The 22,375-nt window shown below is 48.0% G+C and overlaps 1 protein-coding gene across 1 annotated transcript in view; it reads left to right on the top strand.

Annotated features, from left to right (window-relative positions):
* znf438 (zinc finger protein 438) overlaps window positions 1-6,358 on the top strand; it is a 25,610-nt gene extending 19,252 nt beyond the window's left edge. Inside the window, exons 4-5 of the mRNA XM_067251346.1 lie at window positions 1,506-3,240; window positions 3,674-6,358. Of these exons, the coding sequence (XP_067107447.1) occupies window positions 1,532-3,240; window positions 3,674-4,289 (2,325 nt within the window). The 5' untranslated portion in view covers window positions 1,506-1,531 and the 3' untranslated portion in view covers window positions 4,290-6,358. The remainder of the gene's footprint in view (window positions 1-1,505; window positions 3,241-3,673) is intronic.
* The last annotated feature ends 16,017 nt before the right edge of the window (window positions 6,359-22,375 follow it).

Here is a 22,375-nt window from a genome sequence, read left to right on the forward strand (position 1 = left end):
CCACTCTCCCCCACTCTGCAATCTGCCATCGATTTCTACCTCCCATCTAACACAATTAAAGTTCTAGATGTCTCATGGCCCAGTGCTGGTATAAGTTGAGTCAGACAAATTCACAGTTGAGTTGGACTCAACTATCCAAACAGGGTTGGTATATTTTCAGTTTTATGAGTTGCGATGCTGTGTGACCGTACTGTATAAATAATCCCTCTCACAGAAATACTTCCAGGTGTTACACAACGTGTATTTTTTCTTGAAATCTTTTAGTTCTTACCTTTTCTCACGAAATGGAAGACAGACCTTCGACCAAGTTTTCTAGGAAGTAAGAAAGCGAGAGAAAGAAAGAGAGAGCGATAGAAACCGCAGTCAAATATTTGGTCTATTCTGACAGGTATCGGACTCTAGCTGGGTTTTTTCCAAAGATTTCACATGGACAGAACCTGTGCCAGCGCAATTTTTTTAATTTAAAGTGGGATCAAAAATTTGAAACTCAACCCAGGTCATTATCATCTGTTCACAATCATGTACCTTAAGCCATTCCACTCTCATCTTTTTCTTGAGACGTTGATATTTTATGAAAGTATAGTTTGGGTAAAAAACATCTTAAGAAATACCTGAGGTTATTCAGAGCTTATGTTTAAAGGAGGCTGGAAGCTCGTCTCACACGGGGGAGGATTCTAGCTTTAGGTAGACTTCTTTTTCCGATAGTTAGTAAGATGATACCATAGTGTAGAAACATGTAATTGTCTGTTTGGTGTTACGTTTTCATAATGTTAGACTATCCCAAAGCTTCTGGACCACTGAGACAGTCATGTGGCTGTGGGGGGCATTACAGGGAGGTTGTTCTGTCATTGTTTACAACGAGTCTCCTTTCCCTGTGTCTCGGAGGCAGGGGCAGGAGGGATGAGCGCAAAGATAACTCCCCTCTGTCTGGTGAAACCTCCAGCCCCTTCGGGCGCCTTTAATGCTCCACTGACTGATCCTTCCAGGAAGTGAGTGAATACAAGGAGAACCCCCTGAACCCTCCCCAGTCTGCCCCGCCAAACCCCGGTGTAAGCCACTGCGGCACGCTGTGCTCAAATCAAAGGGGGCTCTCTCTCTGTGCCTGAGGGCAAAGTGGGATTCTGTGTGTGGTAGTGTGTGTGTGTGCTGACAGTTTTGGTGTGTGTGGCCTGAAGGAGGCACGGGGTAATAGGTGTCCTTGTCACACACGCAGACATGTTCATTTTCATGACAGCATCTGTCTGAGCCTCTCTGGCTCTCTCAACTTGGTATGGTTCTGTGGTGTCATGGCACCATTAAGGAAACTAAGCTCAAACCTCACGCTCGGAAGGTTGCTACTGCAATACCTGTAATCACTGGAGACAAATATGTCGGGGATAAAACTCACGTACTTTGTTGTTGTTGGAATTCATCTCAGATGTTGGAAAATATTGGAATATTACGTCTATGGAACTGGAATACAGTATATTGTATATCTATTGATGCTTGTGTTGTTGTGTGGACAGACGAGTGCAGCCCTCCATGCTTCCTGATGAAGAGCCTCCAGTTCAGAAGCATCGCCCCCAAGGCCCCGGCGCCAGCCCCAGCAGTGATGCCCTCCCCAGCCCTCCTCTCCTGCCAGCCCTCCGAAGCCACAACGGCCACCAGTCCCAAATCCATCATCGTGCCAGCCCAGAACTATGCCCTGATGCAGGTGGCAGGCCAGGAGGGAACTTTCTCTCTGGTGGCACTGCCTCCTTCTGTCTCCTCTCAGACCCCTCAATCACAACAACCACAACAACAGCCAATGCAAACAAACCTAAAACTACCTATTTCCCGATACCAGCCAATGAGAAGCAAGGGAACCCCGCCTGCCCCAGTCAAGTCAGCCCCGCCTATTAACAAGACAAAGACCCCCACTAAGGTCACCGTGACGACCCGGGCACGGTCATTAGCTTCAGTGAAGAGGAGGCCGTTGGAGTCCAAAGAGACAAAGGAGAACCCGGCCAAAGTTGAACCTTCAGAGCAGATGATCCTTATAGACTCCTCGTCCAATGAGATTTCAGTCACAGCTGTGCTCCCCGACAATGCTGTCCTCTACCCAGGCTCCCAGGTGAAGCAGGAAGTAGAGCCCTCCAATAGACCTGCCTCGGACCTCCTCCAGAACATCCACTACCCCTCGACCGCTGCCAAGAACCCTTTAGCCAAAATCGAGGAGGAGAGCAGCAGGCCCTACCAAGCCAAACAAACTCCAACACAACCAGCAGGAGCCGGCAGCATCACCGTCCTCTCCCCAGCCATCTTCAGCAAGGCTGTCCAGATAATCCCCTCCCCCCCGAAAGGCAAACTTCCCATCCTTCCCTACTCCAAGATGAAGAGCACTCTTATCCCCACCGCCAAGCTCAACAACATGTCCCCCGAGAAGAGGTTCCCCATCGCCTCCCCAGATCCAGCCTCCAAGACCACAGAGACTGTAGATGCCATGCGTCACAGCCAGGTGCCAAACTCCACGCCCCAGAACCAGCCCCAGGAAAAGGCCTTCATACCACTGCTCAGCCCTTTACCAAAACCTCCAGGTAAGAAGAGGGGGAGGAAGAGAAAGACCATGGAAGACATTCTGGCTTTTGAGGCAAGGAAAAAAAGATCCTTGTCTTTCTTCAGGAGGAGGGTTCCGGAGAAACCCCCGGCTGTCCCTCTGGGCTCCAAGCCGAAAGAGGTGGACATCTCCAAGAAGTACCGCAGTATACGACCCAAGCCCATGCTAGTGATGGAGACTGTTCCCCAGCTGGTCAGCCTTCCCGCCCTGACTCCAGACACCCAGGACCAAGAGCTCCTCCTGGGGCACCAGCTCTCCGCCAAGCTCCTGGACTGCCCCGGTACTCCCCAGCCCGCTCCCCTACACTTCCGACCCAGCGCCCAGCGAGTATACCTGGGTAGTCGGCCGGTACACCGATGCCCGACCTGCGGCCGCTGCTTCCAGTTCAAGCATCACTTGCAGAGCCACATGAACAGCCACACCAACAGCCGGCCCTACGCCTGCCCTGTCTGCCGCAAGGCCTACGCCCACTCAGGAAGCCTGAGCACCCACATGAAGCTGCAGCACTCCGACGGGCGGCCCCGGAAGACGTTGCGATGCGAGTTCTGCGAGAAGGCTTTTGGCTACGTGGGCGTGTACTTCAGCCACCTGAGGGAGGTCCACAAGGTGGTGCTGACGGTGGAGCCTTCCATCAGCCAGCACGAGGAGCAAGTGGCCATAGAAGGGTGAGTGATTTCAAACTCTCCTGGGTGGAGGATGCTGGCTATTTCAGTGGGATTAGGTACATGAGGTACGCTTGGTTTGACTCATTAGAAGCAGGGGGAGCTAGTGAAGTAGGAAAAGTGGAACAGGAAGCAAGCGTCGAATTACGGGGGGCCTTGGGGGGGTTTGAGCCCCCTAATTAAGACTTGAACCCCCCCAAAAGAGGTAAAAACAACAGGTCGGGGGGGGGGTCGATACACGCCCTGGAGAAGAAGTTGATCCCCCCAATTGTCATTGTATAATTCGCACTCTGACAGGAAGCCAGTTTGATCTTTAGTTTTACTCTGCAACCACATTGGCCACATTAGCCACTGTGCTTCCTCTGTGTCTGGTGAGCCTCAATTAGCCTCAGTACCAACAGATTGAGATAATGGAGTTGTTTTGTCCAACCCACAGGGAGATGTCTCCGGACGAGCAGGGGCAGGAGCGTGAGGACCCAGTGGAGCTGCAGATCAAGTGCGGCCGCTGCCAGGCCATCACCCCGACCTTCGCCGACATGAAGCTCCACCTCCTCTACGTCCACGGCGAGGAGGTCCAGGTGCGACTCCGCGAGGGCGCCGCGCGAGGCGGCCGCGAGGCCGAAGACGAGCTGGTCAAGCACGCGGCGCACTACTGGCGGCAGCTCAACGAGAAGCGGAATCTGGTCAAGTGCGGAAGCTGCGACGAGGAGTTCTTCTCCTTCTCCAAGCTCAAACGCCACATCCTGCGCCACCACCGAGGGGAGCCCGAGGACGGCGAGAGCGGGGAGAGCGCCGGAGAGGCCGAGGGCGTTTGTAGCCGAGGGCGATCGTCCCGGGAGGGCGCGGGCTTTCTCTGGGCCGGCTCGGCCTATAACTGCGTGCTGTGTAGCCACATGCTGGACAGCAGAGAGGAGGTGATGGAACACTGGAGAAGTCGCCACAACTGTGAGCAGCCCAGCGTGCTGTGGGAGGCCCTCAGCTCTTACTCTGGTCAGGGGGAGACAGAGATGGAGACGGAGACAGACACACCTGCCCACAGCCCCTCACATTAGCCCCCAAAACTGTTACTGTAGGAGCCCCTGTACACTAGGAGCCCCCAGACCCATACTGTAGAGCCCCGAACCTGCAAAGTACAAGCCCCCACACCATGCACTATCTTATCTGGGGGCTCCGTCCTTACCTCCCAGACTCAGTCTTGCTAGAAGTCAGTCAGTAGCACTAGGGTTGGGTATTTTATTGATTCCAATTCTCCCTATCGATTCCGGTTCTTATTCCAATATTTTAGAGAAAAATAACATTACATTTTCTAGACATTCATCATTTAAGCTCAGCTGTGTTTTGTACCTGAGTTTGAGACGTAGCTATGGTTAACACTAGCTGAATCTGGGGTGCTCCGGGATGTTGATATGTGTCTCTTCTCACGTGCTTGGTAGACGTACTGCATAACAAATGATGTGACAGTAGGTCCTCATAGAAGGTTCTGGCAGTGTAACTTTTATGGGCTGTAAAAGGCTCACTCCAGTTCACTCTGAAGTGTGACTAAAATATGCAAAAGTTAGGGACCGAAGCAAAATCTAAATGCACGTGTCTTATCGACTCCACGGTTCTTGGACATTTTGTTCCAAGTTGGAACTCATTCTTGATACCCAACCCTCAGTAGCACACAGGGCGGAGCTTCCCAAGAGTGTCGTAGCTCCAATGTCATTCACCTCGGGTAGAAACATTTAGAGATGACCATGGTGCTGCGATACTTGTGGGAAACTTTAATAGAGAATCCACTATGTATAGTTTATAGTATTTTCTGTCTTTTTTTTGATTGCACTGTTTTGTTTCTCTGTATTCATTTGTTGTATATTAGTTTGACATGTTTTTTCTTTATTTGATTGTGTTTTTTAAAGACACAGTAAAGCTGTTTTTGAGACCTTAGTCTCATAGTAAGGGCGTACTGTCTGCCTTGAATTTTTATTGGTGACAAAACAATTACTAACAGGATATTGACCAACAAAGTTACATTAATGTGACCGGTGAAATTTAAATAATTTTAAGCTTTGGAATTCAACAAAATATTACGGCGGGTCTTTTCTAAACTTTGACATGGAAGGAAAATCATTCTCACCAGCAGCAAAATAAAAAACTGCCTTCAGAATCTTTTTTATTTGTCTCGTGAACTATAAGCCTTGTCATAATTTAGTTTTCAAGTACTATAAACGGTGTATGTGTTTATCCTGTGGTATGGCTAAGGTCGAAGCGCACTGTAGGTTTGAGTGAAGATTTAAACTCAACAAAACTGTTAGGTTTGTCATGTTTTACACAACGATAGAATCAGGACTGCGTCCGTCTGTTGTTGCTAGCTAACAGCCTGAATTATTAGCCTGTGGAGTTTGTGCATCTGAGCACTGTGCAATGAAAAGAGTATTTAAACTGTCGCATCCTCCTATACAAAGTATATGTTTTCAGACAGAAATACAGAAAAATATAATTGATTTTGGTATGTTTTACGTGGGTATTTGGTCATTGGATACCCAGCATTTTCACATGTTTCTAAACTTGCCATGAGGATGTTCAGTGTTGTGTTTTTTTGGTCAGGAAATTCCAATCTAGAAGTATCCGCATTTGTTTATGACTGTGTAACCTTTTCATATAAGAAAAAGAAAAACAATCACAGGGTAAGTGAATGTACCTTGAATGTTTTCAAACCAAATTATATATATATAGATCTATACAAAATATACTTATATAGATAGATTATATATAGATATATGGAGAATATATATTTGCATAGAAAACAGTGAATAAGCTGCTTTGTTCTGTCTCACAATGGAGGAAATGGCTGAGATGTATTTCAAGCCTGGCAACCCAAACCAAGTAGAGCTCTCTCCTTGTGTTTGTGACACAAACCAAGGTGTCTGTCCTCCTCTAGTGAGACCAGAACACACCAGTGACTCTTAGTACAACAAAGAAAACTGTGTGAAGAATCATCTAGTTAAATACATTGTTTGTTCCACAAAATGGTGACTGTGTCAAAAATGGCTGAAAGTGTTTTGTGATAGTGACTGTACCTGAAAAACCTTAAATTTCAAAAAATAAAAATATAGTATGGTTTGCTTAATGAATAATAATTAAAAAAGGTTTGTGATATTTACTGGGACTAAAGTGACATGGAAAGTATATAAAGCAGTAATGGTCGTACATACACACACAATCTGATGCACATTGATAAATTAAAATTTTGAACCAGTTCACGGTGGGGTGCACATAAAGCAATACAATCAGCATGTGGTCCTGCAGCCCTATAAATGTGCAGTGTATGAGGACTTCATTCCAACGAATAAAGAGTGTTTTCTAGCTCTATGAACACAGTCATGAAGATTCATGTTCCAGAAGACTTCCCATTGGGGTTGAGTGGAGGGGTAGGATATTGTGTGCCTGCGACACGCATCAACACAATCATCAAATGCCTTGTGATGGGCTCATATTTAATGAATGGAGCTAACAATACATTAGGGGAATCCCTCCCTTTCTCTCTTTACCTCTCTCATTTCTCATTCCCCCCCTCTCCTAACCTCACTCTCCTTTCTCATTTTTAACCTCATTCCCTTTCTCTTTCTCTCTCTTCTTCCACCCCCCCATCATGCCTCTCTCACCCTATCCTTCCTCCCACCCTTCCCTCTCCAGACTCAGATGATCCTCTCCCCTCAGCTCTGTTGCCACCCCTGAAATAGGAGTGTATGGGCTAAGACAGGGCACCTGAAATCACAGCAGCACTGCACTCTGCCCTTTGGCCCCAGGTCGTGCACCTCCAACACAGTTAGACCCGAGGGTCTGCATTCCTCACCGGACTGGGGAGAGCTGAGGCAATTCACTGGCAAGATCACACGCCTTCCTGGAGGTATATTGACCAACAACAGATTGAGGTTGGCTTAGTGAAACCTGTGTTCGATGTATTGAATTTGTAAGAGGAACAACTATACTTCCCAGTGAAAGATTCTGCAGGGGAGCTTGTGAAGCAAGAGTACACCCTTCGTGTATCGGCCCCCAATCTACTGACGCCATTGCACGGCGTATAGCGGGAGTAGATAAAACGGAAAGCACTGGAATGCTGATGCATATTTCCCTTTAATCAAAGTTAACACAAAACCCCAGCCGTCACACACCGCCTCCCACCTCGTCAGGGCCGGCACTAGCCTCTCCTGGGTAAGATGTGTGTGTGTGGGGGGGGGGGCTGAGATCAAAGACACACAGACTCACTTAGACTGACACTCACACACACATCTACACACCAGACACACTAAAACATGATCATTGGGGATAGAAATGGAAGCAACCCGGGGCTGCCAACTTCTCCAACTCAAATCCAACTTCCATGTGTGTGTGTGTGCGTGTGTGTGTGACGTGAGCACCAACGAGAAGTGAAACGGTTCCCCGTAAACACTATTCAGGAGATTGGGTCCGGAGCCAGCCACGCCATTATCAACAACAGACCTCTGGCACAGATTTATGGACCAATAAAAACATGAGCGGTGATTCCTACAGATGTTGCAACCAGGTGGGGTGTAACGTAACCTAAGAAGACACCTGACTCCTGGGGGCGGACAGGGTTCTCTGTTTACCGCTCGTGTTTAAACGGTCGCCATCGCATCGAGACATGGTCCGTGGCCTATGGTCCTCAAAAGCGTCGAGGCCCTAATACCTGTGAAGCCGAAATGAGCACAACAGTTGTGTTGATTAATGTGCATCCGACATGTGCACGCACACACGCGTGCACACACGATCCTCCCCATCGCACACGTACCTCCCAGGGAGGGCTCAGATGTTCCCCCTGCCCTCCTCCTCCTGGTTGGGCTCTCGTGTTTCAAAGCAGCCCAGCTCTCTGCACCCAGTCACATTAGCTATCTAATGAAGAACAGAGGCGGTCAGGTGAATTATTGATGGCCAGCTGCTGGGGAGAGAGAGAGTAGAGAAAGCGAGGGGGATCGATTCTGACTGACCCCCTAAACAGCGCGGGGATGGAGAGAGTCTGGGAGGCAGGTACAGAGGTGATGCCGTCATACTGTACAAGTTAAGTCGGTTATCACTAAGAGCTAGCTATTCTACAGTAAATAGAGCCAGAAGAAGGAGAGCAGTCTGATTGGCTTAAGACTAATGGCTGCTCAAAGCAGCTACTGTAACATGTTGGATTTCAATATTTGCTGTTACACATTGTGCTAGCTACAGTCGATTGCCTACGTGCACTAGAGAGGATGTTTTATCCAAGTGATATGATGACCCAACTCTATTTGGGACACATGGTTGAAGCTCACATGCAGACATTATGTTTTTGCTAGTTCTGCCAGCATGCGCCCAGCGAGCGTTTCCATGTCACCTCGATGGGAATTCACTACGGGACGGTGCTCACTGCTCCGATCCAGATGGTCAAGAACTCCCAGTGTTCAATGGGGTTGGCGCCGTTTGCCCAAGGGGACATCTGCCATCTGTTCTGCCCCACTTCAAGAGATGCACCATAACTTCATCTCTCTGAGTTCTGATCTATCACTTAGGAGGCTAAACTGACACTGCTAGGTCATGAAAGGCCTGTCTCTCTTTTTGCTCTTCTTTCTTTCTCTCAATTTCTCTGTTAGTCTCACTTGTTCACTCTGTCTTTGCTTCTCTCGCTTGTAGCTCCTTTTCAGTTTATCCTTCTCTCTTTCTGTTCGCTCTCTGTCTCACTCTCTTTTTCTTAGAGACAGATATAGACTGACGTTATTGAAACGCGGAGCATCTTTCCAGCTCGAGGGATTGGTCGGAGATAACAGGATGCTAATGTCTGCCTTTGGGGAATTATGTCTGCCTGAGTGGTAACCTACATTTACCAAGGATCTTACAAATAAGGTTAATGAAATAGGTCTCGAGGAGGAAGGAGACACACACAGTCACACACACGTGGACACAAAGAAACACACTCAAAACGACACACACACATGCACATAAAACGTTACACAAAAGAACAAGCATTATACACGTCAATGCCTGATTTGAAGCCCAAGGAGTCAGAGTAGGTCATTTATTTATTTATTTAGGTATGAGCAATGGATGAATAATACTGGAATAATAATGAATAAGTCTGGGGTAGGTGCAGTGAGTATGTATTGTATATTGGGAGGGGGGAGACATCCCTCGACCTAGCCTTGCAGAAAACACCCCTATGTCTGCACATGTGTAGGTGTGTAAAGGCTTGTGTTTGTGTGGCTGACTTTAACAGAAGGAGCTCTGTGGTTGGTCGACACCCTAGTGCAGCCATCTCCATCCCCTCGCACCCCCCAACTTGCAATTAAACAGACAGGACGGGAAATTCCCCTCACTGATTTGATAGGTTAATTAGCCCATGAATGGGAGGGTGGGGGGGACGTTGTGGACTAACGATGGCATAGACAAAGCTGGAGGGCAGAGTGAGATGCCACAGAGGATAGTCCGTTCACACCTGACACATTTTAATCTGTCTTAATTCACTCCCTATTATACATTTCATTAAGAGAGAAGTGTGTGTAGGGTGAGAGTGTGTGGACATTACTGTTACAAGAAGCAATCATATTAGAAACACCAAGTCTATGTGTGTGTAGCTGTGTGTGTGTGTGTGTGTGTGTGTGTGTGTGTGTGTGTGTGTGTGTGTGTGTATGTGTGTGTGTGTGTCTTGCTGCATGGGGGTGTAACAAGCTATCCTCTGCACCTCCACCCCTCTGGCCCCAGCCCCCGTTCCCCACAACGGTGAGCTTTAAAGGGGATTCACACACTCTGCTCCTCCCCTGGGGGAGGGCTGCAGTTCGACCCCGGTTGTCAGAATCTATTAAACTCAGCCCCTTCTCCATAGCGTTTAGATGAGTCAGGCTACAGCTCTGGAGTACCTTCCCCCCTCCTCTCTCTCCTACCTCCGCGCTGGCCGCACACCTATATCTAACCCCCCCCTCCCCCCACCCCCACCCCATCCCTCACACACCTCCAGGGACACTCTCTCCCTCTCCCTGTCAGTACCCGGGAATAATACCCTCCGTTTCATCGCTTACAGGAAGAAAACGGTGAGGTAATAAATCTACGGTGATGTAGAGGAAAGAAAGAGAAAGAGATGGAGAGGAGAAGGAGAGGCTAGGAGGCTTGTTCTGTCTCTCGCGCCACAGCCCGCTTACTCAGCATTGCAGAATAGGACAAGTCCAGGGGAGGAATGGAGGGAGGGAGCACGGACCGAGAGAGAGAGAGAGAGAGAGAGAGAGAGGGGGGGGGGGGGGGAGGCACTCCTGTCCCCTTGGCATGATTGCAGAAGGAGAATCCATGAGTTGGCACTGTTACAGATGGATGGCTGCTCTCAATGGAAAGCAATATTCTCTCTCTTCATCCATTGGTTTACCCATAAGAGTCATTTTCATCTCACACACCTGCCAATCAGGATCCATAGATCCATCTGGGATTCACTCTAACCAGATCCACAGTGGTCAACTGTAGCTTATGCTATGCCTTAGAACAGGGCCTCTCGTGTCGAACACGCAGGGCCTCTCGTGTTCGTCAACAGAATCAATAGTATCACGTACTGTAACAAAACTGAGAAGGGCTGAAGAGAGGAACTACTGTTCACAATACTACCAATATTAAATGACTGACTGGTTTTAACAGTGCACACTGGAGCTTTATAAACAGGGGAATTTATAGCCATGCACCACCACGAAAAAGAACACACATCCAAAAATAAATTAAATAAATAATAACAAATGAAATAACAAAATAAGTCAAGTACTTGCCAACCCATTTTACAATCCTAAGTAGTTACCCCTCAGTTTAATAATAGAATTGGTTGAAAACATCCAAAACGGGAAGCATAATTGGCATCAATACTTTTTAAGGCCCTTCTCTACGAAGGTTAGCTACGTAGCTTAGCTAACACATGCAGCTAATGAAGCCCATAAGCCCCATGGGAAATCACACGTTAGCGTTTTGCCATTTCATCTTTGTGTTAATCAGCAGCAAGCGTTTCAATAATAAAACACACAAGGTGTTACACGCATCTGCTGCCCCCTCCTCCCCTGAAAATAAGCACAAGGGGCGTAGGCCTCCAAGTACCTAAAAGTCTAAGGAGATTTCATTTAATGCCTTGGCTGTAAATGATTGAGTCTGAAATAGTTTGAAAATAATAAAAGGCAACCTACTCTGGGTCTCTTCAGTTCCTGAGTTTTCAAAACAGAGTTTAGAAATCGGAGAAACACTAAAAACCATCACCAAATCTACCAATAGAGTAAGCAATAGAAAGACTCCCTCAATAATGAGGAAATGTGGTCATCAACATGACATTATCGAGGAAACATTTAGAAGACAAAACATTAGGGAGAGTGATAGACACAGTTTCTTCCCACAATTCCCATCCAGCAACAGTGAACACTAGCATTACTCCAGTCATGCCAACCATGACTCGAACCAGATTAGCACCTTTGATTTCACAGTGTTTGGAAGGAGCCTACCTGCCCATCCATCACTCCGGTTTAGGTCCCTCTCAGGTGCCAAGCTCTCCCTCACAGCCTTCCTGGAGCTTGGCACTGCCTCTAGAACTTTTCAGATTTTGAAGCCAACAGGAAATGACCTATTGTTCTGAGATAATGTGAAATATAACGTTCTCCAGCTCTCACCAGGCCCCTGAAAAGCTCCAAGAGGCCAAGTGTGAGCACCTGCCAAGGAGAACCACCAGTGAGGTATAACATGGTATACTGGAGAGCAGAGTCTTTCCAAGTGCATTGTGGGAACACTGGCTCCTATTACACAACCACGCAACCAAAGATAGCTTTACATGTTTCCACAATATCACTCAAGAAACTTCACTGACAATATTTTGGATGGGAATAAACTGAATTGTCAGATCACTAAAAAGCTGTATTGTGTGTTATTCCTTTCCCCCTTTTGGAACATCGAATAAGGTTCAAATGTTTAATCTTTTCATTTTCTAAGCTGTCAGAGTGGATGAGTTCAGACTTCTCATTTCTCCAAACACAACAACAGCAGAAAGGCCAATAGAAAGACAGTCATGGTTTCTGGTGGACTGAACACTGTTCACTATAACACACACTCACAAACACATGTAAGAAATTAGATATTTTCCGTATGGGTTGACACGAGCTGTGTGTGTGTGTGTGTGTGTGTGTGTGTGTGCATGAGTTAGCACACTGTTTTCCATGACAAGGTTTTGGTTCTTAGTCAGATGTTGAGAAGCAATCAAACTTTTTATACACTGTCGTGGTGTGCCTGTTGTGGAAACAAGCAAGGATGGTTTATGCCAAAAAAAGACATGCCAGAACTAAACATAGCCCTGACGTATCCAGGAACAGAGTAGACTACAATACCTGCTGTCCGTGTGTATGGATGTCAATCTATCATGTGGGTGTGTATTCATCACATATGTGTATGTCAGCATCAGTCAAATATGCCTACATGTTCATTATGTTTGTATGCTCTGTAAACTGTACAGAAATATATATATATAAACACACAGATAATACAATTACATCTTTATAAATATGTTTAAGGGGTGCTACCACACAATTGTTGTTGATGTTTTGTTGACGGCTCGTACTGTTTAGTAATAACTGGCAAGGAACTATTGTTATCATCGCCTTCCACAGTCACACACACTTAAGCCTACATAAAACACAAATGCTCAAACACACACAGCATTCAGAGAGGATCAAGACTCCTAATGTCTTGATGTGTTCAGGAAATGAAGAAAGCTTGTTACAAGCTCAAGTTACATCTTCAATTGTCACAACATTTCATCTCCAAACTTGCCCTTAAGGGGGGGTTTGTATGTTTTTGTTTTCTCTAAAAGAGAAATCTGACTGATATCTTTGAAACCGATTTACACAGAAATTAGACAGTACTGGATTAGAGTACAGAGACATGGTTTGGATTTAGTTGTTTATCCTTCATTGAGGGACTTTCTTTTCTTTGAACAAGAACACACCTTGAAATACATTCCTTTCTAACTAGAAGAAATGCCTGAACAAAAAAGGGAGCTCTTTTGAAACTTTCGACACGATGCTTGTTTGTATGGTTTTACAGCAATGTACCTGTCCCCAGTCATGTCGCCAGTCTTTTGCAGATGTAGAACAGCACCACCCACTGGCCTGCTTCTGATTGACCCTGATTCACCTGGATCAACCACAGGAGGGGCCATATTCCTCCACATCACGTTCTGTAAGTAAGAACCCGATCAGTCTTTCTGGATACGGCTCCGGGGCTGAGCCTCGGGCTGGGGGTCTGGGATCTGCTAACGGAAGGAAACGCAGCAGGTAAAAGAGAGACGATGAATGTCCTGCTTCAAACGCACAGCAGCGCTTCAATGATGTCTGCAGTGAGTTGGAGGAGCAGAGCTGGAGGAGAGAGTCAACACATCAGCAGGTTAGAAGCGGGGCGAGGGAGGCGTTAATAACAAGGCCCTGAGCTCTTCGTTCTCCATTAGAATTACCAAACTCGGCTCAGCGCACTATCTAAGATTACAGGAGTGAGTTACACCCGATTCTGAGGAAAGTACACCGTATTTCTAAATATTTAATCAGAGCGTCAAAATGAAACAAATGAGGCGCAGCGCGACAACGGGAAGACGACTGACTGGGCTGCACACACACACACACACAATCATGAACACCGACATACTGATGAGCACACAAACAGACATGAGCACAATAGAGTGCACACAAGCACGCACACATGCACACACTCCAGGGACAGACAAGTATCTCAATATCTGGTGATTACAAGTGAATCTGTTTATGGACATCGAGTGTGTCTCTCCATTCCATAAGAACCTGATATGGAGTGTGTGTGTGTGTGTGTCACGGTCAGGTACAAAAAGGAATTCTCTCGCACAGTACTCCGCAGTTTAACCTGTGTCATTTGTGAACGTGCGTGTTTTCGCAAGCATCCTTGAGACACGATCAGCTGGTAGCTCATCCGTGTCTTGTGCTGTCTGTTCAAGTGGCCATGAAAGGAACTTGTCTGGCCTCATTTCAAGCAAAACATGATAGGAGGAGCAGAGAGAGGGGGTCGCATAAACCCCGGTGACGCAGCTCAAAGCCAGTCACTCGCTCAACCACAGCGACAGGACCATGAGCTCAAACACCAGCGTGTGTATGTTAGTATGTGTGTGTATAAGCGCCTGCGTATCACATGCAAAGTGAAGACAGCAGTGTGTATTCGTGTGTGTCTAGCCAAGCGTGACAGGCGAGTGTTCAAAAGTCGGAGAGAGACATTTCGAAAAGAGCTCAATAACTTGTTTCCCTGCCTCACCCCACTTCTTCGAGGAAAAGCTGTTCCTTCGTGTCCCGTAAGGTCCATGATGCCATATGATGTCACCACGCGCTGATGTCATGCACGCTGTGCTCATCGGACCACCTCGCAGAAAAGGACCGCCCTTCACCGTCACGGTGACATCATCCTCATCCTCCTCATCGTCAGGGCTTTGCCTCTGTAGAAGGCATCTGAGTCAGGCTCTCCTGTCGGGTCAGGGGATAGAACACTGGCAAACAAGAGCCGGTCGCACCCTGACACAGGGAGGGGCAGACGGAGGAAGACAAAGAGGGAGGGGCAAGAGCAAAAGAGAGAGAAAGAGAGACCAAGAGAGGTGAGGTAAGGGGAGCATGAGCCGTGGAGAAGCAGGAAGGCGGGGGGGGAGGGGTGAGGTAAGGTGGCAGCCGAAACGAGGATGTGGGCGGGTGTGGGTTTGACTCCTGTGGCCTGTGACAGCTCGGCCCGACGCTCTCAGCGCCTTTTTGTTGCGATGAATAATTGAGGACACTAAGTGACGCACCTTTCTCGGAGTTCGCTCCCTCGTTCCAGTCCTCCACCCTCACTCCTTCCCTCCGTCTTCCCGAGAAGTGAAAGAGCGCCGAGCGTAGTGTTAGCTATTCCTAATCAAAAAGGACCTGACTTCACAGACACACCGGAGAGAATGGACCTCTGGGGATTCAGCGCACACACTCGCAGACACACACGCACGCGCGTGCACACCACACACACACACACACACACACACACACAGAAGTATACTGTACTCCCACACGCACATAAGCAGAAACACACAAAGAACAAGGAGCTCAGCTGCATGATAATGCTGCTCCTGACTTTCACACTCAAGCATTCTAAGCCCCAGAGTTGAAACACTCTGGGGCTTAGAACCCCCCCCCCCCCCCCCCCCCCCCCTCCTCCCCAGCCATAGGCAATGAATAACAACACAGTGAATAACAACACGAACGGTAGAGATAGAATCTAACTTTGATGAACCAAATACAAAGATTGAAAGGCAGCTTTCGGTGCCTGTTCATGCAGGGAGCGGCCTGCTCCATCTTTACGGCCTCAGAGACTCCCGGGGGAAGGTAAGACGAAGAGGAGAGGGAGTGATGCAATCTCCCCCGCTCTCTGGACAGAGGATCAGTTACTGCTGAGCCAGGGAGGCTGAGAGGGGGAGAGGCTGAGAGGGAGAGAGGTTGGGAGGTCGCGAGGCTGAGAGGCAGGGAGGGAGAGGCTGAAAGGCTGGGAGGGCGAAAGGCTGGGATCGGGGGAGAGAGGCTGAGAGGGAGGCTTGGAGGGAGAGAGGCCGGGAGGATAGGGGATACCTGGGATGGATGCTGGTGTCTCGGGGGACTCGTGAAACTGAAACTGAGGGTGGAGCAGAAGAAAGGAGAGGAGAAGATGGACAAAGGAACTGAGGTGGTGGACAAAGTCATGTGACCTCCCTGAAGGACAGGCAACTCTCCAGCAGTGACGCTGGTCTCTCCAGGAGTTTAGTCAGCGAGGCATCTCATCCTCTGATACTGCCTAGATATGAGAGTAGATGAGCTACAGTACGTATCGCCCTCTAGTTGTTAGTGAACAATATCCATGGTATTTTATGCATATAACTTTGTCTACAACACAGGGAAAAGTCTCTTCTGAGCACATTTACTGTAAAGAGTGGTGGCAATGAAGATGATCCTGACTGATTCTGATTCTGAGAGGGCTGTAAAGAGATAGAGCGAGAGAGAGAGAGAGAGAGAGAGAGAGAGAGAGAGAGAGAGAGAGAGAGAGAGAGAGAGAGAGAGAGAGAGAGAGAGAGAGAGAGAGAGAGAGAGAGAGAGAGAGAGAGAGAGAGAACGTAAGCCATGTCAATGCTAGCCATCTCGGATCACTCCAGTGCTGTTTGGTTCACTTTGCATCTTTTGTTTGTTGCCTTACGTGTCATGGAGAAGGTGGGGAAGAGAAGCTGGGAAGCCATCGTTTCCTCACACAGAAATACTTCATGATTCATGTTTCCTGTACTTTGATCTGCACTCTGTTTGAAAAGCCCCAGCCGGGGATAAACCATTTCAGGTTGTCTAAACAATTTCCAATCACCGTTTCCATATTTAGGTTTTAATATGGCGTGAGCAGAAAACGACTCGCATGCAAACGGGTGCATTTCAAAGGAGCAGTCAGAAAGAAGGAAAACCTTATTCTGCCATTAAAAGTGAAAACAGACATTGATATGTGGAGATGGATGGTTCCTGTTTTAAAGCGACGCCACCCACCCACCCACCCACGCATACACATGCGCAAACACATCATTCCCTCTCTTCCATTCCTCTCATCTCTCAAATCTCTCTGCCCCCTCCCCCAAACATGCATCTGCTCCCTCCTCATCACCCGCTCCACCTCTCCATCTCGACCCAACGCAGACCTACCTTTCCTCCTACCACGCTCCTGACCTCCCCCCTCTTCCCTCTCTTCCCACCCTTCCCTCCCCCCCCTCCACCTCTTCAGTCTTACTCAAACACTTCCATCCCTCCACGTCAAAAGCTGAATAAATAACAGAGATTCAAGATTGAACAGAGAGAGAGAGATCTGTATATGTGGTGTTCTTCTTGCAGTCGCTGGGCCTGTACGTGAAGGGCCGGGCCTGTACGTGACGGGCCGGGCCTGTACGTGACGGGCCGGGCCTGTACGTGACGGCTCAGGGTGACCTGAGACCTGCAGCTGTCCCTCATGGCCCGGCTCGATCCAGCTGAGCAAGACCAAAGAGGACAAACCGGTCACATATTCTGGCAGGCAGGACATATGAAGCCATGGTGACAGCCTGTTCCTTCTCTCTCTTTGTCTAACCATGATGGCCTCTCCTAAATCTCTTTTTGACCTGTCTTTCTTTTTTTTTTTTACAAATCTTTCTCTCTTTCTTTCTTCCCCCCATCTCTCCCTGCAGCAGGTGGCTCCACCCATGTCCTCCTCTCTCAGCACCCTGATCCAGAATGGTGATCCGGTTTCAGCCCTCCTTCCATCCCCTCTCCACCTCTCCTCTCCTGCCCTGGTCCCCACGGGCCCCTCCCCCCCATTACACATGACATCAGAGCCTCTCGACATCTGTGCACAGCTGCGGCCTCAGGACCTCGCCTCTCCTCACCTCCACACCCCGGAGAACATCCTGTTAGCCACATTAGCGTCTGGTGATTCCTTCCTGGCGCATAGCTATGGACTGTTAACATGCTGGCTAACGATTGTTGACCTCTCTCATTGCACAATGAGTGTGGCACTATATTATATAGTCTTGTTCACAAATTTGTCCCAACGTTTCAGTTTTTCTACTTTTGGGCAGTGATGAATGTAGACAGGTGTTGGCTCCCATCTCACCCCCCCCCCTTAAAACGGGCTGTAACTAAGAACAACTGGCAAGAACACCTGTTTCCACACAGCTTGAAAACAATATCCCATTCCCAACTGATACTTGAGAATGTCTAAAATCCCCCAAAGCAGAGCAGTGTCTGGAATGTGTAGGTTTGCATCCATCCAATTCATTAGGATTATTTGGACATTGTTGCTCTTGATTTTTCATCCTTCTCTGTTGTTTGATGTGTCAGATTGATTCATTACCAAAGTTCATTTTAAGGACACTTATTGTACGAAAGCCTTTTTCTTCCACCTAGTTGTCTTTGTCTATGATTTCTCAAGCCGCTCTCTCCTCTCCAGGTCCACACGGACGCCAAGTGGCAGAAGCTCTAGCGCCCCCTTCAGGTCAATACGGGAAGGACAACTTGAAAGGCCCCCTGTCCTCATGGATAATATGAACGAGACAGAGAGGAGTCTGGTGTTTCTTTTTTCAGTCTTGGCAACCCAGTTTCTATAACTCAGTCAGTGGTTGGAAAATACTGTGTGCCCCCCCCCACCCCCCATCTAGTTACATAACAGCTTTGATCTCTGAAAACCTGGGGCTAATACTGATTCTCATTCATTTACCGTGCAGTACAGCAGACTATATATGTAAGTGCCAACACTTCTTCTATGAAAATGGGGCGTTCTGTTTTATTCAGGAACCTGAAAACATTTGTAACGTTTTTTTTTTTTACTTACTGAAAAATTCAAAGGAGAGGAGGTGAGGCGAGGTGAATCGGAGAGAGGAGAAGCGAGACCTTCCTTCTACCTCTCCAGGATTATTTCCAACCAACCACCCTCCCACCCAACCCCACCACTGGCTGTCCTCCAGCTTCCTGTATATGATCTCCTTCGTCCTTCTGTCTGTGTGACAAGCCGTCATGACACACCGGTAACAATAGAACACTTCCACTTCTCACAATGTCATCATGTTTTGGCATTCCCATCATCAATGATTTTTTCACACACACAACACCTCACCCAAAGGACAGATTTGATCTGAGCAGTGAGTGTCGAGACCACTTCTTCGACAGTATTATTCATGAGAGCTGATTATTGTTGGGGTGGGAAGGGGTTGAAGTGTTGCATTCGCCCTGGTCTCCTGAAGGGGGGCGCTTTATCCACTCTCCTCACCTGACTAAACACCTCGCCTCTCATCTGCCAGCAGCCCTTGATTACACCTCTTGATTCGAGCCTCTGAGGAGAAGGAGGGACGAGTGAAGGAGGGAGAGAGAGAGAGGGTGAGGGAGGGAGGGAGGGTAAGAGAAAGAATCAAACCGATAACAAAGAGAAAGAGAAAGAAAGGGAGAGCTTGTTGAATAATTAAAAGCAGGAATGGCCTCGAGAAGTCCTCTCCCAAAACACACTCCATCTTCCTGACGTTCCACCTACGTGTGTGTGCATTGTGAAACAGTGGAACCCAGTATGTGTAGGGTGTTTATGTGTATATGTACAGTGTGGGGGTCAGAGTTCAGGCTGGGCGGAGGCTCGCAGTGAGGACAAATTGACTCTAGCGTAGAATACACACCCTATTAGTCATCCGCCACGTACTGCACACACACTTCTCCCGTCAACCCTCAGGTGTAATTGATCAAGTCAGTCTTTAACTCAGTGGATACTTTATGCGGATGTGTGTGTCTGTTTGTGTGTATACCATGAAAAGAAAAAGGTCGGCCATCTATTTTTCTACCGAGGAGGGTGGTGTGTGTGTGTTTGCATGTGTGCCCTCCTCAGCCCATCCTACGGCTGCTGCTCATTGAAGAGGCTGATTGAAAACACACTTCAGTCATTAGCCGTGCTCTTTCAAATGGGAGTGATCTTTAGCCCTGTTGGGTTTTCAGCAGCTAGTAGACCCTCTGTCGTCCAAGGTGAGTTTAACATGAGCCTTTTATCAAAAGGCCTCTCATTCCTTCCCTGTGAAGATTTTTTTGTGTCACGGCTCGAGGTCTAAAGTACATTTTTGGGAAAATATTCATTAACAAAGAAGGATGAGCGAAAGGAAAAATTATACAAATACAAAATGAGAAAATCCAAATTAAAAGGTGAATTCTTTCCTCAAGCTTCTTCAAAACATTTTTGGAACGACTCGGTTTTGAAATGTTAACCTTGATGTCCTCTGTTGGATTTGCGTGTGTGTTTGTAGTTGTGTGTCTAAAGACAGGCCACACGTCATTTCAAAGTCACTTGAACCAGTGGCACCTTCTCTCCGTTTAGGTAAAAGTCCACTCTTCTGAGGATCAGGTACTGTGTCTCTTTGTAGTCAGTTCTACAGTATCCTCATGAAGAGACAAACTTAATGTGTTTCCTTGTGATATTCACAGGACATGTAAGCACACACACAACACTCCCTGTGAGAAAACAAGAGATCCTTCTTTTGCTGCTAGCCTTGATAACTCTGTCTGTCTCTGTTCTGCCAAAGTTGTACAGTAAGGCAGGACAATTCAGCTGTATTTGTACTTTGTATGACCGCTGGGATGTCCATCTCCCTCCAGCACAAGAAAATCCTTTCTTTTCCTCTCGACCCCCCTCCTCTCCTTCCCCCCCTCCACACCTTAACTGCTAAAACAGGTCCATCTCTCTCCTTGCTCCTCTCACGCAACCTCCAGACACCACCGGCGGCCCCCGACCGAGAACCTGCCATGTTGGATAACGTCTTCACGGTAGGGGGATAACTTCAGACAACCTGGCACCCTCTGGAACCCACCTACTGCACTGTATTCTGCCGAAAAGCAAAACTGCACGTTGTAGGAGAGAGACAGAGAAAAAGCTAAACAGAGAGAGAGAGGAAGAGGCGGTTCTCTTTCATGACGTGGCCACCAAAGGTGAAGTTCTGAATCTGATTGTCCAGGTAACGTAATTTTACACACACAATGTGCACACACACACACACAACTATGGAAACCCACAAAAGCCGAAAAGCTTCTCTCTGTACACCACCTCACTTGGACCAATCATCACCTCCCATGGCTTCTCCTATCACTGCTACGCTGACGACACGCAGCTGTACCTGTCGTTCCCCCCGACCGATCCGGGGATCTCAGCTAGGATTGAGGCCTGCCTCACAGACATCTCCGCCTGGATGACCGAGCACCACCTCCAGCTGAACCTCGCCAAAACAGAACTTCTCATCATCCCGGCTAAACCCTCCATCTCCCACGATCTCTCAATCACCCTGGGATCTGCGACGGTGACCCCTTCATCCTCTGCCAGGAACCTTGGGGTTACCATGGACGACGAGCTCTCCCTCACGGCCCACATTGCTGCGGTCTCCCGGTCGTGTAGATTCACCCTCTACAACATCCGGAAGATCAGGAGATACCTGTCTGAGCACTCCACCCAGCTGCTAGTCCAAGCACTCGTCCTCTCCAAGTTGGACTATTGCAACTCTCTGCTCGCTGGTCTCCCAGCATGTGCAACCCGCCCTCTTCAGAGGATTCAGAACGCGGCGGCCCGCCTGGTCTACAATCTACCCAGACGCTCCCATGTTACCCCGCTCCTCATCTCTCTCCACTGGCTACCTATCATGGCCCGTATCAGATTCAAGACCCTGGTATTGACCTTCCGAGCAGTGAACGGGACTGCACCCGTCTACATCAAGTCTCTCCTGCAGCCTTACACCCCCACCCGCCACCTACGGTCTTCTTCAGACAACCGCCTGGTGGTCCCACCGCTCAAGACCGCCCGGTCCCAACACAAGCTCTTCTCCTGTCTGGCCCCCCAGTGGTGGAATCAACTCCCCACCTCCATCAGAGACACTGACTGTCTCTCCACCTTCAAGAAAAGGCTCAAGACGCACTTGTTCCGGGAGTACAACGGTACTTAGGAACGGTTCGCTTGACCCGATGTTAGTTTCCTCAAGGATCACAATGACTCTTGCTTAGAGACTTGTTGCTCTTGTGGTTAGTGGTAACTGATTTAAATCTTTTGGTTCTCGCTGTGATATATTGTTTTATTACTGTTGCTTGCTTTTTCCCACAGGTACACTTGCACTTATAGCTGTTCATGTTGTTTGGTTGTGACTTGTTTAACTACATGCTCTTATGGTTCTTCCCTTTGGCACTTACTTTGGTTGTTCACAATGTGTGCTTCATGTTTTGGCTACTCGCGATGTTTTTTTGGCTATCTTGTTGTTATGATCAGTGACCTATGCACTTTGTAAAGCTCTCTCTTGGAAGTCGCTTTGGATAAAAGCGTCTGCTAAATGAATAAATGTAAATGTAAATGTAAAAGCGAGTGCACACATCTGAATGAACAGTACACACACAGATCGGGGGAGCTATCAGGCACAAAGCTCTACCCATGCACTGTGAAGCGGGGAAGGAGGTCATGTTCTCTAAGGTGTGTATAAATAGAGATGACATTCCAGTGTGGCTAGCACAAGACCTCCCGCACGCACACAGACACACACCTTGTACAGCTGCACCTGAGGCCTCTCTCCAAAAACGACACCACAGTTGTTTTTGTTCCAATCTGGCACCAT

The sequence above is a fragment of the Osmerus mordax genome, chromosome 15, assembly GCF_038355195.1.
Source record: "Osmerus mordax isolate fOsmMor3 chromosome 15, fOsmMor3.pri, whole genome shotgun sequence".
Classification (NCBI taxonomy): Eukaryota; Metazoa; Chordata; class Actinopteri; order Osmeriformes; family Osmeridae; genus Osmerus; species Osmerus mordax.